The 13,408-nt window shown below is 33.5% G+C and overlaps 2 protein-coding genes across 2 annotated transcripts; both read right to left on the bottom strand.

The window, feature by feature from the left end:
• Window positions 1-249: 249 nt before the first annotated feature.
• On the bottom strand, window positions 250-2,574 carry LOC122595686. Its single transcript, XM_043768113.1, has one exon. The coding sequence runs from the start codon at window positions 2,572-2,574 to the stop codon at window positions 250-252; it is 2,325 nt and encodes a 774-aa protein (XP_043624048.1).
• Window positions 2,575-10,090: 7,516 nt separating this feature from the next.
• Window positions 10,091-11,757, bottom strand: LOC122583732 (cytochrome P450 94C1). Its single transcript, XM_043756111.1, has one exon. It carries the CDS (start codon window positions 11,727-11,729, stop codon window positions 10,248-10,250), a length of 1,482 nt encoding a protein of 493 aa, XP_043612046.1. The 5' UTR covers window positions 11,730-11,757; the 3' UTR covers window positions 10,091-10,247.
• Window positions 11,758-13,408: the final 1,651 nt, after the last annotated feature.

The raw sequence follows: 13,408 nt of genomic DNA, 5'->3' as shown, positions 1-13,408 counted from the left end.
AATCAACAAGCAAATGAAGAAATTACCAATGTTATTCTTGTGGGCCGGCCAATTTACTGATTCTTGACCAAAAAAAAAAAGATCGTAAAATAATTATTTACGATCTCAGTGAAACCACATCTGAGCACTTAATTATTTATTGTTTACACTCAATGAAGCCACATCGAGTGAATCTGGCACACTTCAAATTAAACAACCAATCTACACCGACTTTAAAAGCACAGAATTGGAGCTAAAGATGGTTTAATTCTAAGGAAAATGATTCATGAAATAATCACGCCAGTGGTCAATAAAAGCGATCTCATCTGAGTTCAAGCTTGGAAACTCGCGTTCTTGAAGGCTGTTGATTACATCTGAAGTCTCACCAAGAAGTTGAGCTGCAGCATGTACACTAGCCTCTCTTTTCTCAATCGCACTTGCATGGCATTTCCTGGCTATGACTTGAGGTATGTTGGTGAGACACGCAGCCAATATTTCAGATATCATCACAGATAACAGTGCAAATAGTTCCTCCTGGCTAACTTCATTGATGCCGTCTTGGTAGGAAATACGGATTGTTTCAGTGATACGATACATTGAATTGGCAGAAATAGACCTGCATCTTAAGTTGTCATTCAAATCTCCAATATTTGTACCATTCACTTCATTGACCATGTTTTTAGATGTATCACTGAACCATTTAAGAATATCAACTGTTGTATTCGCTTCAGGAGCAAGTTTATCCAACTTGTATCCTAACCATTTCTGGTACAATTCAACCTCCACCCATAGCAACTTAGCTGCCTTTTGAATTATTGTGTGGTCATCGGTAGAGTTGAGGCATTCTTGCACAAGTGAAACATATACAAGACCTTCACTGACACCGCTCAGCAACTTATCAACTTTGTCCTTTTGGATGTTAGAAAGAGAAATGGCAATAGTTGTCATGGTTACCACTGGTAAGCTCCAACAATTTAAAATTTGTTTTGAAAGTAAAGGTGGAACTTGCTGGCTGTCAAACTTTTCAACTCCGTCAAAACCTCTAGATTCCACAAGAAGCTTCATTAGATTGTAAGGTTTTTGCTTTTCAGACTTTTGGATCAAGGAGTTGACAGATTCCGATATCGATTTCACTGATATGTCAACAAACTCCATATCGTCTTCAAGCTGCAAAACATATGGACTATGCTTTTTACTTTGTACTGGTGGCTCAGGATTTTTTACCAACACAATACATGAAGAACTAAACTTGTCCGTCAACCAATTCCAACCACTCAAGCAATACAATACACACCTCAGATAGAACACCGGAATCAGCGATATCATCTTGCATGTTACCACTATTGCCTTCTGAAATCCTATGCAAAAATCGTAAATGAAGATTTTCACATTCAGAGTGGCAATCTTGTATCTGCGGCCACTGGATGGGAACGGGGTCAATATACTACTTTGTTTCCAGTCATATAACTTCTGAGTCCAGTATTTCTCTACTTTAAAGACCATTATATGGCTCCATATCCCGTTTGTGGACAACTTAAGTCTTAAGGCTGCACCATATCTATAACCCGGGGCAACTGTACCTATTATGACTCCAATAAACTGTATTATGCATATCACTAACATAGACCACTTATAATCCGATCTGTAGTCTTTTAGATATGGAATTTGAAGTATCAAACCCATAACATGACAATGTATGGCACAGCTAATACCACATACTACACCAGAAGCACAGATTGTAGCAAAGCAAGCCGTGAGGAATTGGGGGTTCCTATTTCCTGCCATGATCCAGTAGAGGGTTACACGCTGCTTTAGCTTCTCGACAGTTAATCCCCTTGGTTGTTGGAGCAGTTGATCCCTTTTTGCTGTTTCATGACCTGCTTGATATTTTGATTCTAGTATCTCTTTAGATTTTAGAATTACTAAAGATGAACATGCATGTAATATCAGCAATATGAGTAAGAAAGACAAATAAATGGTTGCTATTAACCCAATGTAAAGTTCAGACATGGCTGGTGATATATCATAGATATAACCCAAGTTCTCAATATAATTTCTGTCTTCAAGATTGGAAAGAACACCTGTTTTGATTTGGATACCAACATTCACAATCATGGTAATTACCAGAACACTTAGAGCTATGATGTTTGTGAGGAGTTCCTTACTGCTCATGGTGGTTAAAGAAGGCAATGAATTAGCCATCATAGTGCACATAAAGGCCATGCTTCCAATCTTTGCGACTCTATCCACATTACCAGGCATTGAGTTGTTTAAGTCCATGGGTAGCTTCATTGCACACGCTATTACGGAAAGAGAAGCAGCATTCAGGGTGAAATATCTACACGGAAACAAGAGGCTTTTGTTTCGAAAGCCATGTATTAGATCAGCCACCATTGCAAGGATGCAAACCAGAGACCCTAGCGCAATATACATCCCGATCCATGGCATAGGTGCACTGAATGTGTTTTGCAAATCTAGCTGGTATAGTACGATGCCATACGACCTCAAAGATTCGATCAAACTATACGGAATATTGCTGTAAGAACTTAGGAGGTTCAAAAGTTTGACATACTCGGGTAGCAAGTTGGAACCCATATATATGTTCCCCTTCGAATTGAAGATGGTCTAATTAGTTATGTGCAATGTAGAATTTGTCTTCAGAAAGACATAGATTAACTTGGTATTTAAGATGAAGGGTCTGGCAAAAAGATAACATGGAAGGATAGGCAATTGATACAGTCCTGAAAGGTTCTGTTTAGTCACTTTGCACCAAAATTTGGATAGGGGAGTACTCTCTAATTTGTAGCTAGCTTCAACAAGCAAAAATACGATGGTATTATTTGCTATCATTTGTTTTTTTGTTGGCGATATCTCCCAGAAGCGCCTGTTCTATATTGTATTTTAGTTAATGTAATGGAACATACAACTCTGTTAGTTCCACATCATTGTTTTCATCGAGGGAGATATAGATATATATAGCTACATTCTAGATCTTTAATAACTATGTACTTTTGGACCAATCACTGACCATTGCCTTTCACCGTTCTCTGAGCTACCTGCCTACCTTCATATCGTCTTTAACATATCGGCTATAAATGATCTTTATTTAATTTGTTCGAGCAGCTCCGGCTTTCTTACCAACACGTACATTATCTGAGGCGCTAAACACGCCCTTAAAACTTTTTCCAACAATCGATCGCATACAAAACTTGAATCAGTGCTAACATCTTGCAGATGTTGAGAAACAGAACTTTCAGATTACGATGTCCATCTTGATGAGTTGAATTAAAAAAAAAAAAAAAACTTTCAGATTACGAATGACAAACTTTGCATTTGAGACTACCGAATAACAAAATTTTCAATTCTGATATGTGTTCCGACTTCGAATGAACACTTATGTATCACCAACAAGAAAAGTAATAATACGACATAAAGGATTACTATTGATGAGCCATTGCCATACACATACACGAAGAGTGATGTTATAACCAACATTCTCACTGATATTGGAAAGAACACCTGTTTTAATCTAGATGAAAACATTGACTACTAATGTGATTACTAGAACACACTGTGATGGCTCCAAACTAGAATATTCAAACCAACAAGAACTACTCCACCAGCACTACAAATCAGAGCGCCCCATTGGATGAAGCATCTCGCGAAGCTATATGATCCCACAAAGATGAAAATTGAAAGTCAAACATTACTTTAAAGATTATGGTACTAATGAAGCACAGAAAAGGGGCACTCCCTAAAAGAGCCTAACAAGTGAATTGCATGATTTATAATTTTAGTGTCATTGACCATTTATAGTCACTGGTTTACTTGAGACCAGAGAGATATCGCATTAAGCTCAACTAGGAGTTGGAGAGTATTAAGGGGACACTTATTTGAGCTACCTCAATTCCATTTACAAAGATAGTTGCCGGGGTCAAAGGGTTGCAGGGACTAGCTAGGGGCAGAGCTAGCCCCCTAATTGAAGCCCAAATGATCTTTCCTGCTCGAAGCAGAGTGTTGCATTAGCCGGTTGGTGCTCTTGGGTTCAAGAGTTTTCAACAGCAGACACGCATATTCCGCAAAAAGTGCAACCTAGGTAGCACCGAGACGGGTACGACGAAGGGGTACGGGTACGGGAAACGACAGAAATGAGAAAAACAAGATACGGGGACGGCAAGGATACAACAATAAAAACATATAAAAAATAAAAAAATATATATTAAAGAAAATTCAAATTAGATAGATATTGATGTAAAGTGTAAACTCAAAACATACTATATGTTCGAAAAACACTTAATTATCAACAATCAAATCGATAAATCCTTTTCATATTCCGGTTCATCTAGTGAGAGATCAACAAACTCCAAAAAACCTACATCTTTCATTGAATCAAAAGCATCTCCACCCATATCCCGTATCTTTTCTCTATCATTTTGATTCCTTACAATAGCCGGAGGTTATTGTAGATGTAAACTAAGTCCTGAGCCCGACTTGTATGCCCTGATGGTGATGAATGTTGGTCGATAATAATAAATCGATGTATATGATGATCAATTGAGATTTCTTAGCCTCATATATGTATATACGTCTCATAAGGCCATAATAAGTCGGTTAGAGTTTTTAAATGGCCCAATTATCTAATTTGCGGAGAATACAAACACTAAACCTCAAATGGGCTAAGAAACGTCCCCATATTCAACTGAAACATCCCCAGACTCCTTTTGCCACCGTCCCCGAAATCCGAGATGTCCCATTGTCGTTTCCTTGCCGTCTCCGTCCCCGGGACGGGTACGCTGACCTTTTAGGCGTCCCCGTGCATCATAAAGTGCAACCATACAAACGCATAAGACGCTTCATGGTCTATATTCAATCTTATGGTCTCAAAAAATAATCGACTAACACCGGAGATGCGGCATTTCTTTCCCTCCTTTAAATGAATTATTTTTTACTTCTAAGTTAAAATTTATAGCAATCTAACACACTTCTTTTAGTAATACAAACAACAATGATGTACGTGCATGTACCACTATCATATGTTCATACCTAAAGTGCTTCAATACTGGGTGTGTGGTTTGTCATAAATGTGGTTCACATACTTTTAAATTTTTAGGATATATGCCTTTCACAGTTGTCAAAACTTCATTTATCTCGCTAATGGGCGGTGGCGAATTCTAAGACTATTAATAATGGTACTTTTATATCATTCGTTGTGAGGTTGTAACCGCGTCTTTTATGAGTTTTTGGTCATAATAACTCGATGATGTATCAAAACTTCATGTTAAAAAAAAAAACATATGAGACCATAAAACCCATCATATAAATTAAAAAAAAAAGTTATTAAAAAGTTATCTATCTTGGTTAATTATACGGTTATATGTTAGCTAAAATATAAATAAAAAGGTACTTTTATTTTACCTAAGTGAAAACTGAAAAGAGAAGAAAAAACGTGTTCGCCGAGTGTCAACTGTCTACATTCACCGTACAATTGCAAACCATTAAAATATTTAAAATTCAGAAGAACCAGAAAGGAGTAGAACACAAAATTATAGAAAAACGACAATTTAATTGCAAACAAAGTTTGGGGGATCTAAATCTTGTGGTTGGGGAAGGCTAAGTTTTTCGAGTGGATAGGCTTTATGCTATGTACCGCAAAATTATAGAAAAATGACAATTTCTTTCATCTTCTTCAATTTTCATTCTATTTATAAGTCGCAATTACTATTTAATTAATTTGTACTAAATATACATAAAAAAAAAAAAACTAAATTATTTAAACTTTAGATATATAAAAACAATACAAATACAAATCTCTAATATTTACCGAGCTATGTTCGTCATATTCGTGAAAGTTTGGCAATTGTTCGTGCACGTGCACTAGTTCCCTAGTGAATGTTTGTCCATTTATTTTCACGCATTTATATAGTATGACATTTGGCTTTCTAGCTTTTTAACTATTTTTGGATAGTTTATTAATTATTTTGCAAGTTGTTTAATTTAAATTGTAAAGTTTCTAATATAAAAAATGGATAAGGCGGAAGGATATGATGCATTTGGAGATGAGAACTTGCATCATGTGACGTTATGTCACAGCTCAAGATGTTATCTAAAAATAAGGAACAGTGTTCCAAGCATTTCTTAGGCGGCATGGGGCGATTTTGGCTTCAAATTTAAAGAAAGCAAAAGAGGAAAGGAAGGTGTCGACCATATTATCCAATAAAAAACATGTGGGGAGGCAGCATGTGGAGGACGTTTGGAGCAAAAACAATACCAAAACATCAGGTGAGAGTGGTGTGGCCGGCGGGATGGCCCGAGTACGCCAGCCACCCCGCCCCTTTCTCTTTAGCCTTCAAAATCTTACCTGTCCTTTTAATTATCGTGAGACCAAATGATATGAACAATAACGGATTGGTAATGTATATATTTTACTATTTTAGTTTTCTCAAATTAAGAATTTATTTCTAAATTAACATATTAACTTTACCATCATACATTTCTCACATCAAAACGTTTTCTAGTGATATCAAAGTTTGGTTTTAGGTTTTACCGCGTCTTTCTTCACCAAATTTCAAGAGCATTCTGGATGTAACATTTTAACCGTTCGAACTACGTTGTGGCTTACATGAAAACACATAAATGAAATTGGTTTTGTGGAGAAAAATATACCTGGACTACTGGACAAATCAACGGTGGACAAAATCAAGTAGTCATCTTTTATATTGGTTTCTCCAAGTATCTCAAAAATTAAGTGGGTCACTTGGTGTGTTTGATCCACTTTTCTTTTTTGTTAATTACATTGTTATAATATTTATCTGTCTCAATTTAAAAATTTAAATTTGACTTTTTAACTTTTTTGTTTTCTAATATTGACCGTAAATATTTTTATATAGGGTATATAATATACTAATAAAAGTTATATTAATAAAATTAAATTATATATAAAGCTCAACTATATATATCCATATCTTTTACATCAAGTATTATATAACACACGGAAAAAAAAATTACGGTCAAAATTACAAAAAAAAAAACTTTAAAAGTCAAAATATAATATTTAAATTGAGACGGATGGAGTATTTTTTTAGTAATTACTTGCTATATGTATTTTAATAAATTGTTGTGTTGAAGATGAAGCACAAAACTAGCTATGTAATTGTTATATTTGCTTTCAAAATAGATAAATTGTTATATATATAGATATCACAATCTTGTTGATAGGAGTAGTTTTAAGAGATTTTTATAAAAATTGTTCTATGACACTAATAATTTAATTATCAAAAATAAGGATGTTAGTGATATCGTTTTAATTAGCATACACGTTATAACAAACCATTCAATTAGTATTATATCATTCTCTTAATACTTCTAATTTATATTTACTTAGATCTTTAATTTGGGGTACCAAATTATCAATACCAACATACATAAACACTAAACTATATATATTAAATAAATAAATAAGCATTCAATATTCTAATAATCCTATTAAGTCATTAACCTTATTAAGTACTATAATTAACCCTATTAAGTACATATTAATAAAGCATCAAGAATACGTTAATTTTTCCATTATTATGATAGAACTTTTAATTATATATAGATATAGATTTAAACATTGTAATTATACGTATAAAGAAATGTACTGTATTACTTTTCTTATCGAATAACTAAATTAGCGAGCTGCGAAAAAATGGGGATTATTGGATCTTGTTTCGTCTCTATGCATGATTCATGATTGAATGAATATTGGGTGCGACCGCACAGGCGGAAAGTATATCACATGGGAAAATGGTAGTCAAGATGAAAGTGCATCTCGAACATAAAGAAATGATTTTATATTCATTTAATGAAACTTTCAATATTCGATGTAGTTATCAACACGTTGGACCTATCATATACAAACATCATCCTTGTAGGTTGTAGATAGGAATATGTTTTATCAAGATAAAAAAAAAACAGGTGGGGTTCGTGGAGTTAGTCACACTTCAAATCGAAGTTCGAAAGGTCAGTACATATATAAAGTATAAACATCCGAATCTTATTAAAGTGTTGTATATATACACACTACAAAAAAAAATTACAATTATCCATATTTTTAATTTATTTAATTTGTTTACGCTTTTATATGATTAAAAATATGTTAAAATAAAAGTGTGGTAAAAATTTCTGCAGATAAAAAATTATGTTTATTCTAAAAGTTCACACTTTTTATATTTAATTTATAACACCCCATTTGTTACATAAAAATATAGTGTGGACAAATGAGGTGTTAAAATTAAATATGAAAATACTATCTTTTTTATATGGAAAAATTTCTATACAATTTTATTTCAACATAATTTTACACACATAAAAGCGTGAACAAATTATGATTGATATATAGTTAATTATTTATATAGCAAAACCTAATAATCACTTTTATTTATTAACGAGTAATAATTTTCAATAGTTTATAAAAGAGCCTTGTATATCTAAAAGGGTAACGTTGATGATAATCTAATACATACCTAGTTTTTACATTCGTATTTCTTTTAACCTTTTTTATATAATTTTCATCTTTCAATCAACCAACAAGATTTTATAATTCATTTTATAGCCATCGCATAACTTCAATAATTGAAAAAGACGATAAAATGTTGCTAAGTTATAAGCATGACATTATCACACTTTAGCTTGTAAATTTGGAAAAATGTTATGAAAACTCTCGAAAGTTTAGCTGTATGGTGTCTAAAAATTCTAAATGTAATATATCTCTCTTCATGTTGGTATGGGATTGTTCAACAAATAATAACCCTTTTTTTATATACAAATATACTGTAGTAATTAAATATGGACTAATTAATCTAATAAACATATTAAATATTTTTAAAATTATAATAGCCGGAAACATATAATTGATATTAAGATTAGCATACCATCCCTTCCACATTTATTTGCCGCTTGCAATCACTTTGCATGGTGGTTATATATCGTCTTGATCCTCTTTGTTACGTACGGACCTATATAACGCAGCAATCATGACATCCCTACTATTCTTTCTTTACTATTTGTTGAGTTCTTTTCCTTACCTTACTCTTTCTGTGTCCGTTTTTATTTCTTTCATCATTAACATGTTCTTGTTTTCTTTTAATCTTCTGTTTATATTTTTTCTTCACCTAGATGTATTGCTATATCTCCCTATCAGCCTATCTCATTACAAAAAATAAAATTCATATTTTATCATCGAACTAGCTAATCGACCCGGATTCATCAATCCGAGCCGTTGCAAATATGTTTCGTTATATATACAAAATAAAAATTGTTATAAGAGGTAAACATTGATCTTAACATTACATAAACATTAAATTCAATAATATTAATAAGACTGAAACTTCAAAGTAGAATACTATATATTAAAACATCATCGGTAGATAAAAACAATATAACCTACAACCTATAAAAACAAAACAAAACTCAGTAATTCACATATCTATAACCATAAACTCAAAACACCAAAAGAAAACCTATGTATTTATGTATTTTAACTCCAAAATAAATCTTTACTTAAACATAAATATAAAAAATATCACTAATATAAAAAATATCACTAATTTAACTTTATAAATAGGTCATCAAGACTTAGAATGAAAATTTTAAACTACAATAAACCAATGAAAGAATATGTTAAATTAAAATAAATATATTTTTGTAATGTTACATCATATTCTTTTGTTAATAATTGAGATTCTTAGATATATTTTTAACCTTATTAAGTTGAACCTACATATATATGTATCATTAAATATAACATTCATGTCCCAGTAGTGACAAATTCTAATAATGTTAGTCCAAAATTATGTTAAGAGCAAGCCAAGTTGACCATCCCTGCCATAGGAGAGCAAGACAAGGGAAGAGATCGATTTCATCATGTAATCATGTTCAACCTGTTCAAAAACACACCTTGCTATATAGATTCTAGAAATTATAATTTAAAATAACTTTTTTCCTAATTTTTTTTCCTAATTAAATACTCCGTTATTGAAATGATTAAGAAAACGAGATGGAAATAAATATCCACTTTTAGAATTTAGAACGTAAAATATACATATAAACAATATCTACTTTGAAAAAAAAGTCAAATAAACAACAATTTTTTTTTTTAAACTACACCAATTTACAGTCAAAAACACATTCTCCATATTCTCTACCACTTGTCGATTAATTTATAAACATCAGTTGAATAGATATTTAGCCCACCATATACGGCGTAACCGTCACCTTATTGAGACTAGCTACAAATTTCGTCTCCGGACCGTCGCCGGGAGTCCACCACAAACACTGGCGGTAAGCCCCGGTGAAAACCGTACTATTTGGGTCGGGTTGACAACACTGACATCAAACCCCCGAATTAAACACAATGCAACACTTTTCATTTCCACTAATGACATTTCTTTTCCTAAACAAATCCTAACCCCACCTTGATAAACCGGATACTTATAAGCGCTTTCTTGCTTAAACACTCCATCTTCATTAATCCATCTTTCTGGCTTGAATTCCAACGAGTCGGGGCCCCATATCCTCTCCATCCGACCCATCGCATATGGGTGGTATGTGACCCGACTACCTCCTTTTACGAATGTCCCATCCGGTAACACGTCATCATGTTTAGTAAACTTTGAATCAAACTGTACTGGTGGATATAGCCTCATGCTTTCATGCAACGATGCTTGCAAGTAATGTAACTTTTGTAAGTCGCCAAATTCGGGTAGTTTTTCGTGGATCGGACCAATGACCCGATCAGATTCTTCCCGGATCTTTTCTATGACTTTCGGGTTTTGTGATAGTAGTAAAAAGAAGCTAGTCAAAGCGGATGCCACGGTGTCTCTTCCGGCTAAAAGGAAGCTTATAACAATATCTCTTAAATAATCATCATCACTTATTGAACCCATGAATCTTGAAAGCAAATCATTCTTTGATGCAAAACCCAATTCTCTACGTTTTTTAATTACTTCATCCGCAAGGCTTTTCACAATCTTGATTGATTCTTTTAACATTTTTTCACTCCCAATATTGAAAAGTCTCTTCATCTTCCATACCAAGGGCGAGGGAGCCATCCCTCGCTCTGCACAAAGCTTTGAGCTCAAGTCAAAGGCCGACTCGAGCTCAGACACGGGTAGTGAAGGTTTCAAACTGCCCGGGTCGAGCCCAAATGAGAATTTACATATACTATCGAAAGAAAACCTTTTAAAAATATCTTGCAAGTCCAAAACGGATTCTTTTTTGTCACAAACCGTAGAAAAGAAAGGAATTAATCTACTTTCTATCTCATCAACCACTATGTCAAAAGCATGTGATCTTATAGACAAACTTCCTAGTTCCAAACTTGCTATTTTTCTTTGAAAATGCCAACTTTTGCCATCCACGTTAAATATCCCACGGCCTAAAAGGTCTCCTAGGATAGACGAGAACGCTTTGCCTTTCGGGTAGTTTTCAAAATTTGTTTTTAATATGTACTCAACGTTATCTGGATTTGCAGTTATGATATTGTTCAGTACATGAAGGTGAATTGTTCCGGTTGGTGATTTTCTGAGAAGGTGTGTGTACCAATCAGAAAGATTGACGAACTGCGACGTCCAACTCTGTGTGACGTATGCAGAGCAGACGTCGCAGTTGCAGTACGGCTTTAGCCGAAGAATAAAGAGTGAAAAAGAGAATAAAGAGAAAACAGCAGTGAAAGTGAAGAATACGAAGCAAAATGAGGCTTGGAGTTCCATTTTCTTTTTTTGTTTCGTTTATGATATGATGATGGTGAGATATGGACATATGGTTGTGTTTTGTGTTTATATTTATAATATTAGAATGAGTGAGGAATTAGGGAGTGAAATGTACTGTTGGTGAAAGGTGAGGGGGTTGAGAAACTGTGGGCTGAATTGGATAATGCGGATGCTAGAATGGGACACGTGGTAAGCGGAGCCAACACGATCGTCATGGCTTATTACACACTGGACTTGTATACCCACGTGCTTATTTGGTAACTTTAAATAAGTTATCTTAGTTAATTATATTAAGAAAATGTTAAATGAATTTAACGTGCATAAGGGGCCGAAAGGTTCAACCCTCCATCTCTCTTTAATATCCAATTAAATTATTCCACCTTATTTTAACCCTCAAACTTTTTTTCAACCTTTTTTAGTGGCAACCAAAACTCCAAACATTTTCTTCACATTTTAATAATTTATCCTTAACATTATAAATTTTACATAATTAACCCTTTTAATTATAACTAACCAAATACTCAAATTTTACATATAAACTTTACATATGCACCTTTGCCCTCATACACCTAAAACTCAAATACTCTCTTCCTCTCACTCTCGTTCTTCACCCCACAAATACAACATAAATATATATATATATATATATATAGATGTTAATTAACATCAAGTAATCACCACAAGACCACTTTCTTCCCCACTGCTCTTTCTCCCTATCTTGTTCTTACCACAACCACCACAACAAGCTCTTGCTGCTACTGATGTTGTTACTACTGTGCAACGACCACCACCACTATAAGCAGTCGTATGTATATGCATGTATATATATATGGAGGTTTTTTTTATACAAGAAGAAGCCCTCGAGTTCGAAAATTGTACAAAACACCCCCCAACGTTCAAATGACCGTTTGAAAATGTTACAGCTTCAGTCCCTGTCGTCTTCATCTCTTCGCGAGCTAGAAGCTCGCTCCGCCATCTCACACCCCAACTCGCTCACGGCTCCCTCCCCCCTAAAAAGATTGTATAATTCAATATTTAATGTCAGCACCTGATTTTTATGATAAATGTACAATTAATTAATGCATCTTAACGAAAGTTCTCACTAGTTTTTATAAATTCACAAAGATATTTAATCATCGGGAACAATTGACACTATATACAATAATCTACAAACTTTAAAAAAAAATAAAAAATATTCAATAATCTATATTATATAGTATTAATTATTATAAATGGTTAAATATATTGTGTAATATATATATATATATATATATATATTATAAATGGTTAACTCATGTTACAATATATAGAACCAACTTCACTTACGTGGGTTGACATGCGTATTTTCTAAATCCACTATGTGAGACTCGGAGGTGAGTTTTCCCTAAAGTCTCGAGTTCGGGTCTTGGGTTTCTTATCTTAAGGTATTTTCTAGGAGGGGGTTGGAGGTCCAGCAAATCGTTGGTTAAAATTGTCTCAAACACGTATGGATCGAAACTAACTTTAAAAAAAAAGTTACACTATATGACTCTCTAACTCAATAAATATATATATATATATATATATATATATATATATATATAAACGACACATGTCGGTTAAGGATTACACCATATGTCGTTCAAATAATACTTCAATTATGTTTTAGTTTATTATTAGATACTATGCAATACAAACAT

The sequence above is a fragment of the Erigeron canadensis genome, chromosome 1, assembly GCF_010389155.1.
Source record: "Erigeron canadensis isolate Cc75 chromosome 1, C_canadensis_v1, whole genome shotgun sequence".
Lineage (NCBI taxonomy): Eukaryota > Viridiplantae > Streptophyta > Magnoliopsida > Asterales > Asteraceae > Erigeron > Erigeron canadensis.
Note: the sequence above shows the minus strand (reverse complement) of the source record. Positions and strands in the feature narration are given on the sequence as shown.

Coding starts and splice junctions, on each gene's coding strand:
- LOC122595686 (XM_043768113.1), bottom strand. CDS start 2,574: ATGGGTTCCAACTTGCTACCCGAGTATGTCAAACTTTTGAACCTCCTA.
- LOC122583732 (XM_043756111.1), bottom strand. CDS start 11,729: ATGGAACTCCAAGCCTCATTTTGCTTCGTATTCTTCACTTTCACTGCT.